The sequence below is a fragment of the Micromys minutus genome (assembly GCF_963924665.1).
Source record: "Micromys minutus genome assembly, chromosome: 17".
NCBI lineage: Eukaryota > Metazoa > Chordata > Mammalia > Rodentia > Muridae > Micromys > Micromys minutus.
In genome coordinates this window covers 46,970,833-46,994,189 of record NC_137952.1, presented here as the reverse complement: position 1 = coordinate 46,994,189, position 23,357 = coordinate 46,970,833, and the positions used below count along the sequence as shown (strand labels likewise).

Below are 23,357 nucleotides of genomic sequence, written 5' to 3'. Positions count from 1 at the left end.
TGGCAGAGATAAAAAGACGATATGCTGAACATGTAAATCCAAGGGTCAGGTGGTCTGTGGCAGTCCTTGGTAGAAGCTTGCCAGCCCTTGTAAGTGGTACTCTTCTTCTGAGACTCTGGCTGTACTACCCTGTAGACAAGTTTGCACCAAAAAGATGTGAGCTATGGGAGTCACAAGAATCTGAGTTTAGTCCTAGCTTTACAGTGGATACTGGGGAATGTCTCCAGTTTTTCCCACACCACTTTTAAACCCCAGTCATGGAGGAAGTGATGGACAGTTCACTACTTCCTCCTACTTTTATCTTCAGGAAGAGAAAGACTTGTTTCTGGTCCTAGTCGATATAAGTGACCTATATACCTTGTTGATGATGTATGAGGGTAATTAATGTGTAGAAACTTCAACAGTCCCTTCAGGACTTCAAGAGTCTTTCAAGACTGTGATGGAAAGTTGAGCCCAAGCCTAGGCAGTTCTGTCTGGAATGTCCCCAAAGGAGATGATGATCATATCAGCAGAAAAGTTGTGGGAATATAGCCTAATTAAGAACCAAACCCCCAGGACTTTCAGCCAATGAAACACTGCACAGTGAATTGTTACTCCTCACATGCTGAACTATCCTCAAAATTACAGGGTAAAATGTCTTCCACCATCTCAGAAACTCTGGTGCTGACCAAAGTCTGAGAAGAGTCTTTTGAGTTAGGAGTATGGGACTATAATTTCATTTTTTGAAAGGCCTGACATTTCTGCTCAAGATTAAACCACAGAATAAAAAGACAGGCAAAAATAATCATTAATATAGTTCTTGTTCACATAGAGCCTAACATCCACATAATGCCGAACTCCTCCAAAGACTGACTTGCTAGAGCCAGCCTGAGCAGGAAAACCAGCCAGTGATAGGGCAACAGGACCACATTTGCACTCTCTCCTCATAAAACACTAGCTAATTATTTGCCTTTCTGCTGTCTTCTTGACACAACTTCTTAGCTTTGAGCAGAGGAATTCATATTGGTGGCTTATCAACCTCAAGCAGTAGCTATTCAGAAACTTTAATTAACTGTGTGGTAGGTAACCATGTGTGTGTGTGTGTGTGTGTGTGTGTGTGTGTGTGTGTTTTACCTATAACTACTTTCCTCATGATGAAAAATAAAATAGTGAGAAGAAACTTCTTTAAAATGGGGCGGGGATGAGGGGACAAAAGCAACAGATTGCCTTAATACTGTTTTCAGTTTTTTCTTTGAATATAGTCAGTTAGTGGATATGGAGAAAATTGGAATGGGAAAGAAATGTTAATAAATGTCACTGAGAGCCAAGAGATTATGCATCAATCTGACTTTTCCAAGCCTTCATAATGAGAAGCCCAGTCTAAAGTCAGAGGATCATATTTCACTTTACTCCAGAGTCCTGGATTGAGCGTAATAAGGGACACAGTTTGTTACATGGGCTTTTAGTTGTTGTTTTCCTGTTCCTCTCCAAATGCTTAGCAGTGGAGAGATTTCTGAGTTCCGCCTGTTATAAAACAAAGTGCTCTGTGTTTATTCAGCAAGCGTTCACACTGGGGAACATTGAGGACTGAGGTGTTCCACAGAGGAATGAGTAGACAGAGCATTGCGATTTATCTACCTTCATCGCCTTCCTGCAAATGAAAACATGGCAGCCTTGTAACAATAGGGAATCTATTTTGAAGTGAAATATAGCAAGTGGCTAAGCAATGGGACTTTATATGCTACGTTCAACCCAAAGCAGGTCGTCTGACCCTTACCCCCTTTAGATTAGAAACTTAAAATGGTTCCCAATTGCTTTTCAACCCAAGTTGTCAAACTTTTTCCTGCTTTGCCAACACATAGGCTAGTCTTATGGTACACACAGTCTGGCTAAACTTTCTAGGGAAATTATATTTCAGAATGATTGTTGGTTATTAACACAAGAAGTTTTCAAAGGCCAAAGGTTCATCCAATTCTTGCTTTCGAAAATATTTATCAAATACTGGAAATGTGTTGGGTAACATGCTCAGTCTGAGATTCATTGACTCTAACCTCAATAAATTCCTGAAAAAAGAAATATTCCAATATACATAAAAATACAGATATGAGACAATTGCCCACTTAAGAAAGAAAAAGCTGGTAGCCAATGAAACCTAAAGTGGGAGTGAATGAAGGTAAGTGATACAAAGCAGGCATGGCCTATGCAAATGTCCTACTGGATTTGTAAAGCATTTAAAATACCCTCAAGACAACAGCAAGGATGGATCGTTCTGCCTTTTTGTTGTTTTATAATCTCTTCTGTCCTTCATTCACTTCTGTCATCATCATTGCTTTGGAACACCATGGTTACCAGATGTGGTAATTCATCATATAGTAAATTAATATCACAATGCAAACATGATTGAGTTCATGTGAATCGAAGATCTGTCTACGAGGAGTTAATGGAAATCAGAGAGAGAACCAAATAGTCATCCTTCTCATTACCGTAAGGACTGGATTGTGTGATGGGCCACTCTATCAGGAAGCTGGATGTTCATTATAGCACTCAGAGAAAAGTTTTAGGTAGAACTATGATTGGATAATTGGGAAATGGGAGTTACCACTGAAGCTTCCAACCCGGGGAGCAGTAAGATTAGACAAATACATCTCAGGATATACATATTTTTATCAATAAAAACACAGAATAAACAGCTGTAGTCATGGTGGGCTGAAATCAAATAGGCAGCCACACTAACAAGGAAAATGCAGGTGGGCATACCAGGAAGGAATTGAAGGGAGGAGAGCTGCTACAGAGGCTATGAGGTGACTGTCCTGGAAATGGTCATGGTGTCAAATACTGAATCCAGCTCAGGTTAGCTCAAGGAAGGCAGGAGAAAAACAAAGAATCACACACAGAGAGTCACAGAGAACCACAGGGCATGTGACTGGAGGCAGTTAAGGGACAAACTAACTCCAAGCTCCAGCTTCTCTTGGAGCCCCAGGATGAAACTACATCTTTCACTTTTCCACAGAAAGAAGTAATGTATGGATCATCCAGAGAGTAAGATTTGAAGTCCAGTCAATAGCATGCCAACTCTGCTCCGGGTTCCAAATAGAGCAAGAGTTTTTAAAATTAAATATAAGGCCTGTGGGTGTTGCAGTAAAAATTAAGGAAGAATCTGTTGCTACCAATCCCATAGTCTCACTAGGAGGGAGCTGCTCCATTGTGGAGATGGGCACCCGGACCCTGTCACACAATCCACAAGCCACCCTCCCTATACATGATTCCCGTCAAGGCCCACCATAGCTGCTTCTGTCCTGGATGTCCACGACTGCCCCAGTGTGTTGTTTAGACTCATGTTCCCTTTGGGCGTTGTTGCCTAGTTTTGCATATACATATCCTAACTCCATGTTGGGCTTTGTGCATTTCACCCCTACATACTCAATTAAGTCACCACATGAAAGAACACACCAAAATACTCTGATCTAATTGGTATGATATAATTTGCCCACCTAGATAAGTCACAGGATCCTGTACAATTTCAATTCTTATAAAATATTCCTAACAACCTTGTCCAAATAGAGATGCAAGGAGAGAAACATCCATGTCTGCTTCCATGTTGCCCCTTCTTGAATCTCCTGCTTTCTCCTTCTTCACCACCTTATCAAGTTTGTCTCTGCCCCACTCTTTACTGTCCAATCATATATCACCTTGACATCAACCTACATGTGGAAATATATCCTTTGTCAGTTGAGTCCTCATTAAGGGAAAAAACAAATGGAGATGAACCAAATACAATGAAGGGTATAGGAGGCATGGAAGTTTCTGCACTCACAGATAACCACTAGAGGAATCTGAAATGCTAAACTCACATGTTTGCTCCTTCAAAGGAAAGGATCTATAACCTGCTATCTATCCAGAGGGTGACTTTTGCCCTGTGTGGCCCTGGAATCCACTGGATTCTTGCCCAGATCCTTATCATAAGCCTTTTTTTTTTCTCAGTTAATCTACAGAACCAATCACAGGTCACAGGTACATTAAAAAAAATTACATGAATCCCCACGATCCAATTCCACATAAAGAAAAAAGTTTCTTACCTTCTCCAAGGATCTAGTTTCACACATTGGGTGCCAGTTTTTGGGTTCTCTACAACCTCCATTACCAGCAGAAAAATCATCCATGGGAGGCAAGAAAGGTACAACTAAGTAGCTTGTGTTGTTGCAAACTTTGGGAGTTTGTCCCCAAGTAGTTTACTTCAGGCATATATAAGTACAGAAAAATTTGGTGAAATCTTTCTTTGTAACTATTAACTCAATCCTGTATAAAAGTTCAGTGATCAATCTAATACTAGGGCTTTATCATTTTTAAATTTTTTATTGCACCACAATCTTCATAGCAGCTTTATTTATAATAGCCAGAAGCTGGAAAGAACCCAGACATCCTTCAGTAAATGAATGGATACAAAAACTGTGGTACATTTACACAATAAAGTACTACCCAGCTATCAGAAACAATGACTTTATGAAATTCTTAAGAAAATGGATGCATCTAGAGAATATCATCCTGAGTGAGATAACACAGTCACAAAAGAACAGACATAAAATGCAGTCACTGATAATCAGATACTAACCCCAGAAAGTTCTGAACACCCCAGAAACAACTCAGACTGTGTGAAGTTCAAGAAAAAATAAAAAAAAGAAAAAACCATTATGTTTACTCCTTACACAGCAAGAAAACTTTGACTAATTCCAGGTTATATCCTGTTTTACATGTACTTTATGCTCATTGTAACTAGTAAGATCTTAATGTACACTATCAAACCTTAAAAAAAAAAGCCAAGCAATGACAAAATTTATTCTTATACTTTTATGCAAAAATGCTTAAAATTTGTACATTTATCTTTGTTTTTAAAATAAAATTTGTCAATAAAAATTTTTATTAATATATAATTCACTTACCATAATATTTACCAATTTAAGGTATAAATCAGTTGTTTGTATATATTTAAAATTACACAACCATTCTACTAATTCTATATTATTTTCAATTTTTTTATCTCCTTCCTCCAGCCATTGGAAGCCACTATCCCATTATCTATGGATATGCCAGTTACACCTATCTCTGGAAAATAGAATCTCAATCTCCATCTCTCTCTCTCTCTCTCTCTCTCTCTCTCTCTCTCTCTCTCTCTCTCTCTCTCTCTCTCTCTCTCTCACACACACACACACACACACACACACACACACACTCATATCTGTGTCACTCTCCCCATTGTGTTCTCAAGACTACAGATAAGTCTCCAAAGAGTTTGAACTTGACTAACCAGGAAAGCTTTGGCACTTAGAAAAGATAGCTACCACCAAAGACATATATAAGTTTGTAGCCTTTTGCCCCACATACATAGCATAGTTCTAGCATGTAGCTCACTAAAACTGAAGAGCTCTTCCAGTCATCACATCTGGGATATTATAGAACAGGCTTTGCTTACAACTAACAAGCCCTTTTCTTCAAGTCCTTTCTTAGTATGTTAAAAAAAAAAAAAAAAAAAAAAAAAAAAAAAAAAAAAAAAAAAAAAAAAAACAACAACAACAACATGTATTCATAGTATAGGTCCATAGAAAAATACTTATTTGAAATTTGGCATCATTTGATTACCATTCAAACCAAATTTGTCAACATTAGAATTGCTGTCACATGAGGTTATACGAATAGAAGAAGAAAAAGAAAATCAGTGGTGCCTGGACCCCGAAACTAGTTTTTTTCTAACAGAAATAATGTCAAGGTATTTGGGATGCCCTGATAGCATCCCTGTGCTTGTCACAGGAATTAGAATGAGTTTTTTTAATTTAAAGGTATAGAAAAAGAATTGATGCAAGATGTCAGGATTCTTCCATTGTAACAAGACCTATAATCCTGAAGAAATCAACCACTAATCCCAGGAGAAGGCCACCGAGATGGAATTTTGAGAAAGCCTTCCTTCTTCATTTGAATCAAAATAGCATAATGGGGAAAAGGAATGGAGGCATGAAATAAACATGGAACCATCCACGGCAGCTTTTTCTCCTTCAAGTCTCATATGACCACTGTCATGGAGAAGGGTCAGAATGCATCCTGGAATTACTTACAGCAAGGCTAAGAGGTTCTATTTTAAGGATAATGTCACAGGGCAAATCAGCAGAATAATTAGAAATGTGAAAAATGTTTGTTTGTTCATTTGCACCTCGTCCCTGACAAATGAGGATTTTTAAAAATGCAGATGAAGAAATTATTGCATAGTATGCTCTTACTGTTTATATCAACAATAAAGAAAATTTTGGTCACTTGGCTTTGTAAAGGTATAGCAGACTTGCTTAAGTAAAGTCCTCAATGCCCAAGATAAGATATGATTTAGAGAGTTATACCTTTAAGAAGATAAAAGTGGTGAAAACTTTTGTCTCTCAGAACAGTATGTGTAGTTCTCTACGTGATGCTCATCTATGTGATGCTCACATAGGTGAAAAAAATAGGCAGCTTCTACTCACTTCCTTGGGCATGCAAAGCAGCTGGAGCCAGGGATGAGGAGGCAAGTAAACCAATTAATGCCCTGTGTCTCCAGACACAAGTAAGGCCATTGAGAGCCCTCCTTATCCCTACTATAAAACCATCACCCATGAAGTTGTCACTCGCTCCTTGGTTGTCACCTTTAGATGAACCATAGTATGACTAGTGACTTGTTTTCTACTGCCTGGCTTTCCTTATTTTTAATATCAGAACCACAAACAAGGTAATCAATGGGCTGCAAATCAGTAAAAACTAGGAGAAAAGAGACACGTCATGCTCTGTGGCACTGGAAGAGAACATGGCTCTGATTATGACCTGTAAATTCCGATGAATATACATGATTGCAGTGGTAACAAATGGAGTTCACTAAATAAGCAAGTTTTCATAAAATTGGAGGCAGAGAGTTCACAAAACAGTTCCTCTCCCTGAAAAGGCATAATCATAGGCAGTTAGGGCATTTATACAACCTCCATGCAGAGCCATTCCTTCTTCAGTCTTGCCAATAGGGTGCTAAGTTCCATTTTTAGCTCATGCATTTGTGTGCATTTTACAACTTGCTGTTAGGCTTCTGGAAATTAGACTATTAGGTATGTAAGCTCATACTCCTTTAAATGGCATCGTCAATATACTAGCAGTTGATGTCGTTTCTATGAATCTTGAGTGGTCATGCTGAAAGCTGAACACTATTCTATCACGGCAGCGTCACTGGAGCTCTTTGGGTGGACTGACACAGAAGTAGGTGTCTATAAAAGAGAAACACACACCATCGTTTGCTTCTCAGTCTGTGTCAAGCAGATTACTTTTTGATAATTCAGGTTAAAGAGAAAAGTGTCATTGTTAGAAATGAGAATGTGATTGTGTTTCATTTTGTAGATAGCTGGAAATACTGGATACATATCAATAGAATAGGGAGAAGGGCTTCTGATCCCATAGTATACATGCATATACACAGGTTATAATATACACATATGAAGATATTACTGTTGCAAGTGAAAAACGAGGGGCATTCTAATAATAATGTTTGTTGCTGTTTTCTATTTGAATTAGTGAATAGGACCAAGAAAGAGTGAAAAAATGAATATCTCATAACTTTATTCATTTGTCACTGACTAAACCTCTGCTTCCACAAGCACAGTAGCTTTTAGACACTAGGCAGCAATTCCAGTTCCCTCTCATAGTTGGAACACTTTCCCTGTGAAAATGATACAACTCCAAATGTAATCTGTTTCATTAGCATACTTACACACTCTTATGTCTAGATAATAACTAGAATAATAAATCAATCCAAAAATTCCATAGCTCGCTGATTTCTGTGATACAAAGGTTGTCACTGTGTCACATTTCCTGCAGCTTATAAGACACTGTAAATAGAATTGTGAAGAGATGGCCAGGAGCACATCACTGCACAGTAATCCTACAACACAGCTACAATAAGCAAACTGCGAAACTGAGAACAGAAAAACGAGGACAAACATGGTAATAAGTTATATGTAGCATTTAATGTAAATTATTAAACTGTAACTTTTATAGTTTAATATAGGTTATGCTTCAACAGAAAGCTTGTAAAATTCTTGGCCCAACCGCATGTAATACATAATTTAAGACACATCTATAATATTGGGTGTATTCCTGCATATTTTATTCTGGCAAATAAGCAAGACACCAAAGCAAAACAGGGGACCAAGGAAGCACATTACTGAGTTAGCTCTCCAAGCAAGACTCCCTCCTATGCGATACCCTCACAAACAGCTCAGTGCTAAAGGAGAAAAGAAACATAGTCATCATCTTCAGCCTGCTACTCCTTGTCAGAGGTTTTCGTAAAAGAAGCAAGGAATCTGCCTCACTATGTATTTTGTAGAGCTAGTTATTCATTTCTTTAAAATGTTGTCTAAGAGACAAGTCTCAGATGTTAACATATACTGGGTTCTGTTCAAGAAACCTGTTTGTACCACAGTCTGGTGTGGTGAGCATTTGTATGCACTGTTCAGACCTTTCATTAAAAGACTCATTTCTCTAGCTGGCAGGAGGCAGTCCTCAGCCATTAGCTATGTACAAACTGAACTTGACTAAGGAAAGCTCCTCACTCCAAGGTTATACATATTCCTGAGTGTGGTCTTTAGCTGGTGACCTCAGTCCTGTGTCCTTTTCTGTAGTGCAAAGCAAGGTCACAAAGTATGTCTTTCTTGACCTCCCATACACTAAGATCTATTAAAGAGTTTTCTGGGGGAATGACCCACATGTTTTTATAAAGTCAAAGCAGAAACATGATATTTGTAAATGAACGCATTTAACAATACCATGTATGGCCTGTGTATGTTCTAACTTTTCCATTATTACCAATGTGGTGCAATTTATTATTCCTTGGTAATATTTAAGATATTAAAAATATAATCTAAGTAAATATATCTTATTAATATCTTAAAATTCTTAAATACACTTCCAAACATTTTATGAACATCAATATTTCATAAATTGTCTTAGAAGATGAGATATATCCCATTTTTATGTGACAAAACAAAATTAAAGATATTACTTTAAAACCATCTTATTTTGTGAAGATAGTTCAGTAAGTTGTGAGCAAAATGAATCCAACAAGCAATTCAAAGAACTAAAGAGCAAAACTAAACAGGATTCATCACATAAAGAAATGCAAGCTGGTCTAATATTTGAAAAATCAAATGGTACAAAGGCCATAGGTTTTAATATTTTTATTTATTTTTTATTTCTTTTAGACCTTTATATTTCAAAGAGGAGATTGTATTGATTAATTAGGGGGAAGTTTTGTTGTTTTTACTGAATTTTTTCCCTGATGAATGTGTCTAATCTTGTCTGACTTTGTTCTATCCTGCCTTCTAACCCTTCCTCAGCCTTCCAAGTGCTAGGATTACATGTGTGCCCCTCCATGTATAGTTTTGCCTGATTACTCCTATGGCTGATTAGATCAACTTTTTCTTTGTTTTTACAAGAATACAATAGCAAGGCAATGTAGACTCCTTCCCAAGCAATCCCACAAAAGAGTTTATTGTGTGGGTATGTTATTTCTAGTAACTGAATCTTGATCATATAAGGTTGGGTTTTGTCCTGGAGTTTTGAGCTACACTGTAAGTTCTATTCCCTCTGCATACAATGCCTTCTTGAGAACAATAGATAGTTATTGTCCTATTGATGGAAGGAAAAGCTGCCTTTCAGTTTCTCAAAAGAAACTTTATCCAAATAGAGAAATGGTTCAGTTTTTAGCATTAGAACAATTTACCAGATCAATTCTATTGCTATTGTTGACATTTTCATGTGGGGACTTATCTTCCCACAGTAGGTAAGACCCACAGAAATTTAAAAATATATTACTGCCATTTCATAAGACTCATTCTTACTGGATCTATATTCATTATTTTTTTTAAAAAAATTCCCATAGATTCAAGTAGATGATGAGATAATTTCCTTCAAATGTAATAACACCGGGATTCATAGCATCAGGGACTATATGAAATCATCTAGGAATAATAAACATTACTTCCGGTATGCTGTAAGATCAACAGGGTAGATAACAACCCATGTAATATGAACAGTGACTGAAACCTAGCAGTTCTTAGATACTTGTTGAAGAACCTAGATTTAAAGTATATTTGGCTTAGTTTTTGTATAGAAGCACATGTCAGGGAACACGTGATGGCAATAAAAAGTAAAGAAAGGATGGCATGTAAGGGTTTATCTCAATACAAAATGAGACAGATTGAACAGCAAAAATGGATGGCATCTGATTGGTAGCAGCAGTATCATCCTAAATTAGCCTCGTGGTAGAGACAGACATTTCAGTCCCATTTGGCCTTATAGCACTCTAATGTCGACATGCACCAGCTAACTGAAGAACTGCTCATCAGACTGACCAGTTCCTGTGTCTCCATGAGACATTATGTGCAGTTGTTTCAGGTCCTCGCCTTCCACCATGATCTCTTCTTCATTTCCATACCGTGTGAAAGAAAACTGAGGTGACAGAAAGAGACATTGGGCGTGTTCACGAATCACAAGTGAGTTATGTGGCTTTTCTACTCACTTGTTACCTAAACTACACCCTCTCTTTCTTCTGCCTTTTCCTCCTTTGATCCTATAAAATACATGCGTCCTACATTTTAATATATCCCCAAGTCTTGATCTCATATATTGCTTGGGATGATTAACCTGGTAGTATATTTGGAAAGAGTAAATCCTAGTACATAGGCTTATAAGGGTTGGTGAGGCAGTATTAGAGCATTCTGCCTGTTAAAGTTAAAATGAATTTAATTCTTAATTATAATTATGATATTACCCCACTTCCATGAGACACCAAAAGAAGCAAAAGTTTTACCTTTTATACATCTGAAAGTCATGTGTACTTATCTAGATATAAAGTGAAAAAAAAACTAAGCTGTAGTTGAAACCACTCTTTAAGATGTTACTCATCAGAAAATAGATCTCTTTCTGGTTACACCACTGAAATGTCTAGGAATGAGCTGAGAAAGAATGAGGAGTGTGAGAGGACAATGGAGAGAGCACTCCCTTGTCAGGGAAAGAATTATTTTATTTTAAATTTTTCATTGCTTTTACTTGTTTTGCTCACTTGGCCTCCCAGTTCAATGGTTTACAAATACCTTAAAATCCACACGTTGAAATTTTTCTCCTCACCAAATAAATCTGAACATTGGGAAGGAAAACATGCACAATCTAAAGCCATTGCTTTTGCTCTAAACTATTAACCCTCGAGATATATGCCAGAATGGCTCAGTTGTTCAAATGTAATGGCAGGCTTGGGACTCTGCAATCCGTGTTTTGAATGGACTATTTTCTTGTGATGCAGTGATCTAATAACTGCTGTTTGAGTTGGAGAAAATAACACACTCAGGATAAAAGCTTTCACTGCAAACCTGTTTACTGTGTCTGTACAGATTTCCCAGAAATATCCTCTCTCTGACAGCGTGCTGGACCAATATTTTGTCTGGGGGACATTGTTGTAGAAACCACACATGATTTTCTTATGAATGGTCTCTACTTTGAAAAAAGAACAACAAAGAATGAAGTTGACAAATCTAACCGAATGGAAATGCTTTGTGCTTTTTCATTATTTTAAATACTGTTTTATTGGTCTTTGCTCAGAAATAAATACCACAGAATATATAATTGACTAAAACCTTTTTCAAATCTGGGTGAGATGAAACAGAGTTTCAGAGTACTCTCACATAAAGAGGTGATGGTAATTCATTGTGGACTTTATTGAAATGTAAGACAATGTTCAGAATATCGAAATATGAGACAATGTAAGACAAAAGATAAATAAACATTATAAACTAGAAGAACTCCTGCAATGATAAAATGTAGATAACCTACTATCCTGTCTAGTGTTTACTGTCAGTCTAACAGAAGTCCCCTAGGAAGAGGAGACTGAGAAGCTGTCAAGACTGGACTGGCCTGTTGCCATGATTGTGAGAGACTGTCTTGACTGATGATCGATGTGGGAAGCAGCAGTCCATTGTGGGTGGTGTAATCTCTATGCAGGAGGGCATGGGCTACACAAGAAAGTTAGCCAAGCATTAGACAGTGAGCAGTACTACTTCATGGTTTCTGCTTTTAGCTCCTATCCTGTTTTCCCTCAGTGATAGGTTATGATCTGGAATGTAAATCAAATATACCCTTTCCTCCTCTACAGTGCATTGAGTCATGGTACTTAGTGTAGCAACATGAAGGAAATTAGAAAAAATCTACTTATCCAATAAATTGCCTCTAATTTTGCCTTCTAGTTAAAGAAAGCCTTACCCGGATCCAAACGTGGCTGGCTAACTCTTTTGCAAGTTGCATTATGTTTAGTGTAGAGATATTTCAAAATAATCAATTGAACTGATATAATTTTGTGGTACTATTTCTTTGCCAGTGCGTATCATCTGCACATTTTCAAGGTCATTCCTTCTATAAGCTATATGTACATTAATGAGCATCTTTCTTGCATCTACATTACATTGTGCTTCAACTGGAGACGAACAGAACTTAGATGTCTCAGCCCAAGTATAAAAATCTTTGAGTAAACAGCTTTTAGGTTTACTATCCTAAATACCATTCTGTTCTACCTACAGCAAAGCTCAACCAAAATCAGTGGTTCACAATTTTATCAGAACCACCTCTCACTGATTATAAAAACCATTTTGGAAATCCCATTTGTTATACTGAAATTGTAATCATAATATTAAAACTACTAGCATGAGATTGAAGGGATCAACATGCCAGCAAATCTGCTCTGGACTTATTTGTCCAGTACATGCCAGCTACATCAACATTGGACCTCGGTTGGGCAGAATACTTGCATGACGCTACTGCCTGTTTCATTTAGTGCCTTTTCTTCCCTCTCTTGCTTTGCTCCTCCTCAAACAACTAAGCTAGTTCAGGCCTCAACAAGAAATTGCTTGCACACAAGCTGTTGCTTTAGGATTGGTGTCTAGAAAAATTCAAACATAGCAAAAAATAGATGAGTAATGTTAATTATAAACATAATGTGAAAGAGATATTAAAGGAAGTGAATATTATAAAGTAATGTTTCCAGCAAATGTAGATTCACCTATGACTACAATAAAACATAGAAGAATGGAGTCAAGTGTTTGCTTCCTCATACAGAATCACCATGAGCAGCATCTATAAAACTAGATTCTAATAGGTACATCACACTGCTCAAAATTGGCACAGGTGGCCTACACATTAGGAAGATAATTTTTTTTCAATTGTGAAAATCTAAGAAAGCTATGGTTAAGCCCCGCTCTTTAATTTAATTTCTATGGTAAATTACTGTGCATTGAGGGTTACAAGGGAGCCTGTGTTTTAATGTATCTCACTGCTTAAATTCATGATATGATAGTCAACTTTGATTGTCAATTTGACAGGACTTAGAAACACTGTGAACACAAATCCCTGGGCATGTGTATGAGACATTGTCTAGGATAAACGAAATGAGGTGAACATTTAAAGAACCACTCTAAAGCTGGGCAGAATCATTGCATGGGCTCAGGTCTGGAACTGAATATGCCTAGCTACCTACGTATTGTGATGCCATGATTTCTTCATCACAATGAACATCCCTCTCAAACTAGCAGCCCAAATGACTTTTCCTTCCTTACCTTGTTTAATGTCAATTTTTTTTGCTGTGTTGTTGTTTGTGTTTTGTTTTGTTTTTTTCTCAGAGCATCATATAGAGTAACTAATGTCGATGACTGTTAACAAAACATTAAGTCAGGGTGTGGAGTAAGTGGTAGAATCTAATGCACATGCTCCGTCCCTATGTTACACCTGTAACTCAGCTCACAAATGCTAGTGACACTTCATAGTTGTTGTCATTGTTAAGAACTAGCACCACAAATTACTTCACAGAAGGAAGTTCTACTTTAATCAGACCCACGGTGGTTTGGGCAGAAACTAATGAAAAGAAATAAAACAAAAGAAACCCAATGAGCAACAACAACAGGCCAACCAAACCAGCCAGGTTTGGCACAAAGTGCAGCGAGGCTAAGCCTCAGGACCAAGACAGCTTCAGCTTGAATTCTGCTCTTCTGTTGTGATGTAAGATGCTGGGAGAGTTTCCTCATTGTTCTTCCAGTTCACATGTAAAATGGAGGAAAGATTTTCTTCTTCTTAATTATTTTTTTTGAGAATTTCATACACGGATACTATATTACCACCGTTCATTGTGCCCCCAACTCATCTGCACTCTGTAAATTTGAGACTGATTTAAGGGCTGATTGAAATGAGACGCCTGGCATGAAGTCAGAGTTCAAGAATGTTAACTCTGTATTTTATCACTAAGTAACCGAGTTACCTCCCAATAATAAAAATAATCATTTTTTGTAAAGCCACCAGAAGAAAGGTTGTGAAGTACATGAACATATTAGATTGGGCACATTGCTGTCTGTTTTTAGGCATAATACATGTGTATTTTTATTATATATGTATGTATATTATTGTACCCTTTTTTTTCCTTCTCACTGCACTGCCTACGCTTAGACACTTGCCTTCCAAATAATAATAATAATACCCCAGTGCGTATATTATCATGAACTTTTTTTACTTTACATCAAATGAAGAAATCCCGTAAAGGGGAATGATTTTGGAAAGACAGAAAGGGAGAGTCATCATTCCGTCTAATTTCCCCACTTCGGCTAAACCAAAGAAACATAGGCAGCTAGCTAGAGAACTAGAAACACAAATGAGTTGATATATAGCAGCACACTATTGTAGACCATAAAGTAAAGCTCAAATGGAAAAATGATTTTGTTCTTGTTATTTATTAATAGTGCCATTAGTCACACTGCTGGGAGAAGCCCGGCTAGGAAAGACTGCATCTCTCTTTATAAAGGAAGACAGTAGAGAAACAAGCTTAGATGCTGCCTCAAAGGAAAGTGAGAAGATCAAACACGTGGCTCTACAAAATGGGTTCTTTAAGATGAAGGGCTGCCTGGGAAATGGCGACATCAAGTTAAGCAGAAGAGCAGAGGTAAGGACTTAAAGGGCCAGCTCCTTAAGATTGTGAAAGTCTTCTTCAAGAGGGGACTGCATTGATTGATGTGGCCTGTAATAGAAACTCAGATAATGAAATAAAACCAACATTTAAGGATTTCTGGCTGAGAACTCATTGCCATGGCAACCCTCTCAGAAGGGAACTTGTCTAAGAAAATAAGATTCACTTGACTACGCCTTAAAATGAAAACCTGCACCAGAATGAGACCCATGCAGAATTCCAAAATCACATATTACTGCCATGCCTAGAGGTAGCGCTGAAGGTACAAAGCTGTCTTCTTTCTCATTAAAAGCCGTTACTTCTCAAGATCTACGAGTCATGATGGGAACATTATCTAGTTTTGAGAGATCTCTATTGGCACTGCCTGGCTCTTAACAGTAAAAATATATCATACTGTTTTCACCTAATACATTAACCTGAAAACCACTCATGAAAGTAATAGTAATTTGCCCCATTATAGTAAACACCACTTTTGTATCTGCCCCTTACCACAAAAACTACTAAACTGTGTATTAATTTATCACTTCACTTCCTAAGAAAATAATCTTAGTCCAAGTAAAATCTGGCCTACATTCAGATTACCGTCAAATCTCCAACAGAACATCTTTTTTTTTTAATGACAAACTTTCACTCCACAAATGTAAACTGAGCGCATAACATTTCATGACCAGAAGAGTTTTTGTGAGTCCATAATTCAGCGATAGATGAATATTTTGCCTTTGAGTTGATGCTTAGAAGGAAACCCATAGCGATGTTTTAGCGTAGCAAGGCTTAGATGCCTAAAAATGAACCTGGCGGCAAGAGTTTGCTACAGAAGACTTTGGGATGATCGTGACATGGAGGCCAAGAAAGGCTTTGAAATTCCAAAAATTATGTGTAGGCTCAACAAAAAAAAAAAAAAAAAAAAAAAAAAAAAAAAAAAAAAAAAGATCAACAAAGGTAACATGATATGACAGCCAATATTAACTCCACTTCTGCTGTTAGCATTTGGAGACAACAAGTACAACCGTCCTTATACTTAGCAGCCCTTGTCCAGTTTGAACACTTCCTCCTATCGTTCACTGTCAAGACTTACATCACTCACAGCTGAGGTTTCACTGAGATACCAATACATTCTGAAAGCTGATAGCACCAAAATGTCTGTCAATCCTGTCCAAGAACGAGTCTTCACTTACTGAGCCACTAGGGTTATTAAATCAGGATTCTAACGTTTGAGAGCCTGGCAGTGAATATCAAAGGGGGACTAGTGGAAATTCTCAGATGGAAACAACCAACTCTGCCACCATCTCTGCCAAACTGTAGACTGCCATTACCCCATTGGTAGTACTTTGATGCAAAGATTATTGTCTCTAAGTATCTTATTTAACCTTCCTCATTTTACCCTTGAAATATCCATATGTTTGGATTTCAGTGATATGCTTGATGCTTACCGAGGCACATTCTATTGTTAAGGAAACTTATTCTTTAGCGATTCTTCCTCTGAAAGTTACTTAGGTTGACAGCAATTTGTACATGTATGCTTTAGGCAATACAGCATCAAAAGGATACTGGATAGATTGAATTTTCTCAGGACATAGCGCTCCTTCAAATTCGAAGCAATTCAGGTGCTGAACTCTACTAGCTTCGCTACACAATTCTTCGGTTGCATAAGATATGGATTACTGCTGTGTCAAGACCTAGAATTTTCCTTTATTTGCTCCTGTCTATCCCAATGTTTGACAGAAAAACAAAACAAAAATGTGAACCCTTTGTGGTTCTCTTTCATCATTATGTCTGCTTCTAATGTTTTAATATTTTAAATTCTAATTAACCTCTTCATTGACCTTTATATTAGAATCATTGACCTCAAATTTGTTAAAAAAGCAATTTTTATATAGTTGAATTTTGTCCAAGGCAAGTACAAACTTTGAGAAATACAACAAAATTCTATTTGAATTTAGGTTGGAAGAATTAGATACTGGAGAAATTAGGTCTATAATGCATGAAGCAATGGCCAGATTTAAACTTTCACTTAAAACTCATCATCACAGGATCTGGAAAGTAACTATTACAAGCCTAGATTTCAGTAGTCCGTGGTATTGATGAGGCAATTTTAGACAAACATTTACAGACAGAAATGCTGTTTCAGATAAATCATTATATTGCTATGTTTTACTTTTCCTGTATAAAGTACACATCAGGCATATATTTAGAAAAATCCATCTAAAAGAGCGGGCAGAAGAGCAGAAAGAATACGAATTTTCTAAAAACTTTATGTTTTATAGTGAAAATTTTATCTGCCATATAACCAGTGACCTAAATCACCTGATTTCTAATTGCTTATTAGGTGTTGTGACATCACTCTCTGTGTTGTTTAATGATTGTCACTATTCCAAACAACTGTGACATAAGCTAAACATATCTTTTCTACCTTCAGCAGTCTGTTAGAATGATCCCTTTAAGTCCTCTTACATTTTTCCTTTCTTGGTCTCAACTGCTCTGTAGTTTATTCACCACTTAATTTATTTTGCCCAAATAAAGTCATTTGACAGCAAAATATTGGAAGGCCAAATGTCTGAAGATCTCAAGAGTATATAGCCAGAAACAGATGATATCACAACCCTGTAGTTTATTTCCAGATGTAAGAGACCATGGGATTGCCACTGTATCTCATCCTTATAAAACTCATTAAGCTGTTTCAGGGATTAATCAATGAGTTTTCTAGTAAAGAAATATGACTAAGCTGCCTTTAATGTCCGTCTTAACAACTATGCTACCTGACACCAATGCAGACTCATCTATTGTGTTAAATCTACTATGAACAGTACCATAAAGCAATAGCCTGCCATATTCCATACCCACAAGCCTACAAATGTTACATTTCCCTGAAAATTACAATTGGGTGTAAGGATTTGTTTAACGAAGGTCATTAAAATGATCTACCATATGAAGTAAACAACTCTATTGTCTATTGCCACAATATTTGTAAAGGAAAAGAAAGGAAGGGAAGAAGGGACCAAGGGAGAGAGTAAGCAAAGCAGATTACACTAAATATAAAGAACAAAACCTTGATAGCATTTTCAGTTAACTAGCCACACACAAGGCTAGCAAAGCATTTCACTTCAGATCCAACAGGCATTTTCTCTCTTTGTTTTTATTTACCAATATTCGCATATGTTTAGTTCTACACTGTCTGCTAATTTTATTCAAGTCAGGTGGTTAGGACTTCAAAGTCATCATCAAAAATATGAAGGTAGACTTAGTTCCAGCCTCAAGATGACAAGACCCTGATATTGTCTAAACACTTTTCCACATATAATTCTTAGTCATTTTTTTTTTTGCAAATTCTGATTTAAGGTGATCATACGTAAGGATCGTTTATTTCCTACATTAAAATGCAGACTTCTGCTTCTGAGCAGTTGAAAGGAATGTCTTGTTGTTTCCTTTCAAAAACATTAACATTGGGAATGGCCATAAATTTACTAGCACTTTCCTTTCAGTTATTAACATCTATATATTCCAAGTTATGAACTCATATGGATATCCATTTTATAGCCACTTTAGCCCATTGCTTGTAAAATTAACTAGTCACATTGACATTTTTTTATTATTTCAAAATGGATATTTGCTTCAATTGTTCTATAGAAATCAAAGTAACCATGGGTTTCATAGTTTCCTCCAATCTCTTTGACTTTGCTTTCTCTTCTATGAATAGCATCTTGGAACTGTAAGAACAGACCAATGAGCAAAGTGCAACAAAAGCATGATGACCTGCCTTAGGTCCCCAGCAACCATCCATGTTACAGAGCTGAGTGGTTCTGTGTCCCAGTTAACTTCAACTGTGACCTTGACATAACCTAGAGTTACCTAAGAAGGAAATTTCAACTGAGAGATTTTAAGATCAAGTCAGTCCATGCATGTGTCTGGGGGGGGGGGGGGCTCCCTTTATGGTTATTTGAAATAAGAAGGCTGTTGTATATAGCATGACTTCTTGCTCTTGGAACTGTATAAGAAAGTTAGCTGAGCATAAGCCTATGAATAAACATAGAATACAACAACAGAGGTATTCTATGGTTTCTACTTCCAGTTCCTGTTTGAGAACCTGCTCTCACTTTTATTATTAATATATTCGTAGGTCAAAATGCCTTCTTTCTCTACTAGGGAGCTTTTGTTTAGAATGCCTTGTCATAGCACCAGAAAGGAAACAGGAACAGACTATAGCCCTAGTACTGGGGAAGGTCTCAGGGACTCTCTTGTCAACCAGTATAGCCATTCTGAGTAAGAGACCTTCTCTCTAAAAACAAGAAGAAGACATACTAGTGTGGCCCTCTGGCCACCATACCACATCCTACTCACAGATAGGAAGCCTGTATGCATATCACACACATACACACACACACACACACACACACACACACACAATTGTGGGGCTTTAGGTACTGATTAAATTACAAACAGACATTTTTTTGAATCAATAAGTTGAATAAGTTATAGACATATATATTAATATTATGCAAACATTATAAGGTATTATAAGGCTTGTAAACTACTCCCTTATTTCAAGCAAACTTTCCATGGTACACTGAAAAATGTTCTTGTAATTACATTGTAAATTCATGGTAACAAGCATAGCAATAACCTGTAGAGCAACAATGCCTGTAAAGTTTAATGTTTCCCTTGCAAACCTCACTCTACTCATTTGAGTTCCCAAGTAATCCTGAGGTCCAGTCAGCCTGCTCAGGACTCAAAAGAACGTTTAACTTTTTGCCCGTCCTACACCTTCAGCAAAGTTGTAACCTCTGTGGATTAAAAGACCTGAGAGATCCTAGGCCAATTAACTTATTCCAGAGAAAATTGACTTACTGTTGGAAATTTACAGTGTAAAATGCTCAGGGTTTTATGTTCCCTGGTGCAATGGAGATTTTATACAATCAGAAAAAAACACATGGAGTAAGCTTCTGAATGTGAATGGAAGCTGAAGATGCATACATTGACGTGGGCACACAGATGTACATGCGGGAACTTACACTCACCCAGCCAAAGGTTAAGGTGAGAGCAAATGTGCACACACTGTCAAATGTAAAAGAAACGCCCAGCGTTATTGCAAACTCATCACTGGCTTTTCTCTTTGCATAAAGGCTTACATGGATGCAAAATAAAGAACTCTCAAGTACTTACAACTGATCGGAGGTTATTTTCTCTCACCAGCTTCAAGGATGATTGATAGCAATTTGCAAGGTCTTCCTTGTGGGAACCATTAATGTGGCCTCTGGCTATCGGCCCTACAGTGTGGATGACATCTGCAAAAGCAAAGGAAAGAACAGAAAGTTAAGCACTATTTGCTTTTCACACAACTGGCACATTATTTATTTTAGATATTAGTGTTGGGACCTGGAGACAGGCAAGCTAAGAAATATAGATTACATAAATGCTTCATTGTAAAAGATTCCAGGGACCATGGCCTCTCAAAGTAAGCCACCTTCCCAGGAATGTGTGACGCTACAGAAAAAGAATTTCACTACCATTGAACTCTTCCACTGGTGTTGGAGTCCACGTGTGACAGATTAGCATATAAGTTGTACATAATTGGCACCCTGGAAGAAGACAAAGCCTTTGTGGGACATAAAGCAAGAAATAGTTGTCTGCAAAATGAGTCTCTGAACAGACAGAAGGAAGAGCCAATGCCAGACAACTTTCCCTGTAAATAAGACATCATGTGATGTGAATGGCTTCTTGAAAACCTCACCAAGAGAGTTTTATCGCAATCCCAATCCTAAAATGACAAAGTTCAAACCGGCACTAACAAGTTTTAGGTTGTTTAGTCGTCACAAACAGGGAACAGTGCTAGGAATAGTAGTGTGTACACACATTAACTGATGGTTCTTATTTTCAATATACTAAACTCTCGGAGAGGAATCTGTGCTTTTCAACCTCCATATGAATTTAAAAACACAAAATTTAACTGTTTTTACTTGTGCACATAAATGCCAAACACTCTGATATTTTCCCCCGTTTTTACACACACATAAACGGTATGGGGAAGTGGTGGGTTTGAACCCAGAGCCTTGTTGCTCATGCTAGGTTCACATGCTCCCAGTAGATTTACAGCTCCGTTTCCCCCATTTATAAGGTTTTAAATTCAGGAGTATTACAGAATGAGATTATCCTCGTTTCAAAGTCAAAACAAGATTAGAAGAAAGGAAATTTTGATCCAAATTACTTGAAATACTTTGTAACATTTGCTTCCTAGTTTTATATGTTAATTGAACAATTATGACATTTCACCGATTTAACTTATAAGAACTAATCAAGTTTGATCAAAGAGATATACTCTGGTCTGTATTAGCAGACTATTATAATGAAATAAAATTATTTATTTTGGCTGATCAGTACCATTTAGTTTTAACAAGGACAAGAATCAGAGTGCTTTGTGAAAACAGAAATATGTCGCAATTAAAATGGCACGTAAAATTTGAATTGAGACTCATAAAGCACTACGAAGGGAAAAAAGCATTGCTGGTCCCCTGCTCAGTATTGAGACTATTATATGATATTTGAGAAAAGCACTTCAAGCATGGATTTCAATGATTAATTCTAAAACAACATTTAAAGTCTTGCCAGACAGTATTAAAGATGATGTCATCTGATCAAAGTAGGCAGAAAATCTACAACACAGAAAGTCTGCAGATGTTATTTCTCAGGTGGGCCTGGTTCTCATTGTAGTGGTAACTGTCCCAGCACAGAAATGGAGAAAAAAATAAAATGAGGTTGTACACAAAGTATATAATGATATCATTATTTTGCAATAAAGTAACACAAGCTACATGTATTCGGAAAATGGGAGCTTTGTACCCTATGTAATAAACTTTCATATAACTATGTTATGTTAGCTGCTATTTTTTAATGGATGATAGACTGCCGGGGAACAGGACCCTGCTTTATTTTATCCCTATGTTACTTACTTGTACCAGGTATGGTATTCCAAATTATTGACTGTATACAAAGGCAGGACTGTTGGAGACAGGGAAACATTAAGTTTTATAAAGCAGTATCCTAGTGGGTATAGTTGTGCTCATGTATGGGCTAAAATTAAGACCCTGTGGATAAAACTAAGATACACAAGTTACTTTAATGTAGATCATCTCTGGGCACTTAGTGTCCCCTGATGACTCATGGCTTTCTGGGAGGTAGTTATAAAATGCTATTCTCCAAATCCATTTGACTGTTGGAACTTGTGTTATACGTGGTACTTCTTAAAAGAGCATGGTGTCCTGATTAATCCTTTGGGAGAGCAGTGGGGTCACTTGGGCACTCTCATTCTTATGTAACAAGTCGAAGCTCCAGGTTTCTCCAGGTTTCTCCATCACCCTTATGTAAATGAACATGGTCATGTTCTCCCCGCTTTGTATATAGTTTAGATGAGAAAGTATTTCTAATGCGAGGCTATGAAAGATGAGTCTACATTATCCAAAGGAACAAAGGTCTTAGAAAGCATGGGAAGAGCCATGGGAGGAAGGATCCTTGAGAGGAGGAGCCTGTGAGAACGGGTAGTGGTGACAAACCAAAAGCTCCTCAAGTGCTTCTTCCTTTTTGCTATCAATGGCTGCACAACTTAAGTGGGGTTTTTGAAAAGTGATCCCATGTGTTTTTGAAAAGCTTCCCATTTCATTTACAAGTCTGAGAACAAACAACCTATAAATGAGCTTCCCCAATATCAAAATATCGATCTCTGTATTTTATGTTCTCTATTAAATTTATAGCGTCCAAGATCAAGTGTTATTATTGACTAACACAATGGCCTCTCAGATTCACAAAGCTGGGGGAGAATCAATATAAGATTTCAAGGGAATTGTCTTTCAATATCTTAATTGTTCATTTTACTTATTAGTAACTACTTTATATAGGGTTTCATTTTCCCTGATATAAATTTCTGTCAGGTGGACTGCATCTAACTTCAGTTCTTCCTCTATGTGATCAATGCCCAGAATAAGCCAATATTTTTATGGGTCTCTGACTTCATTTACCTTTTTTTTTAAAAATCAGCTGACTCTTTGATGCTATTTCGTGAGTGTTGTACAGCTTCGTTAATATTTAACATTATAAATGAAGCAGATGTAGCACGGAATGATATATGAACAATAAATAAAAATAAACACAAACAGAAAACAAACAATACTTAAACGAGGTTAGGAGGCTCAAAGGTTTTTATCACAAGGATTCTTTTAAATATCCCAAATATCACAGGCTAGACTTTAACAATAACATTTTTAAGATCCTTTGGTTGAATATATAAGAAATAAAGATTAGAAAAAATCAGTTCCTATAACATTGATGTTCCTTTGTTTTTGTTTATATT

At 37.1% G+C, this 23,357-nt stretch overlaps 1 protein-coding gene across 11 annotated transcripts in view; it reads right to left on the bottom strand.

Moving 5' to 3' along the window:
• The window catches only part of MACROD2 (mono-ADP ribosylhydrolase 2), a gene marked incomplete at its 3' end in the record, with an annotated part of 1,819,824 nt that overhangs the window by 778,987 nt on the left and 1,017,480 nt on the right, over positions 1-23,357 (bottom strand). For all 11 annotated transcript variants that reach the window (XM_080931763.1, XM_080931769.1, XM_080931766.1 and 8 more), the window contains exon 6: positions 20,180-20,301. In XM_080931763.1, coding sequence (XP_080787889.1) covers positions 20,180-20,301 — 122 coding nt within the window. The remainder of the gene's footprint in view (positions 1-20,179; positions 20,302-23,357) is intronic.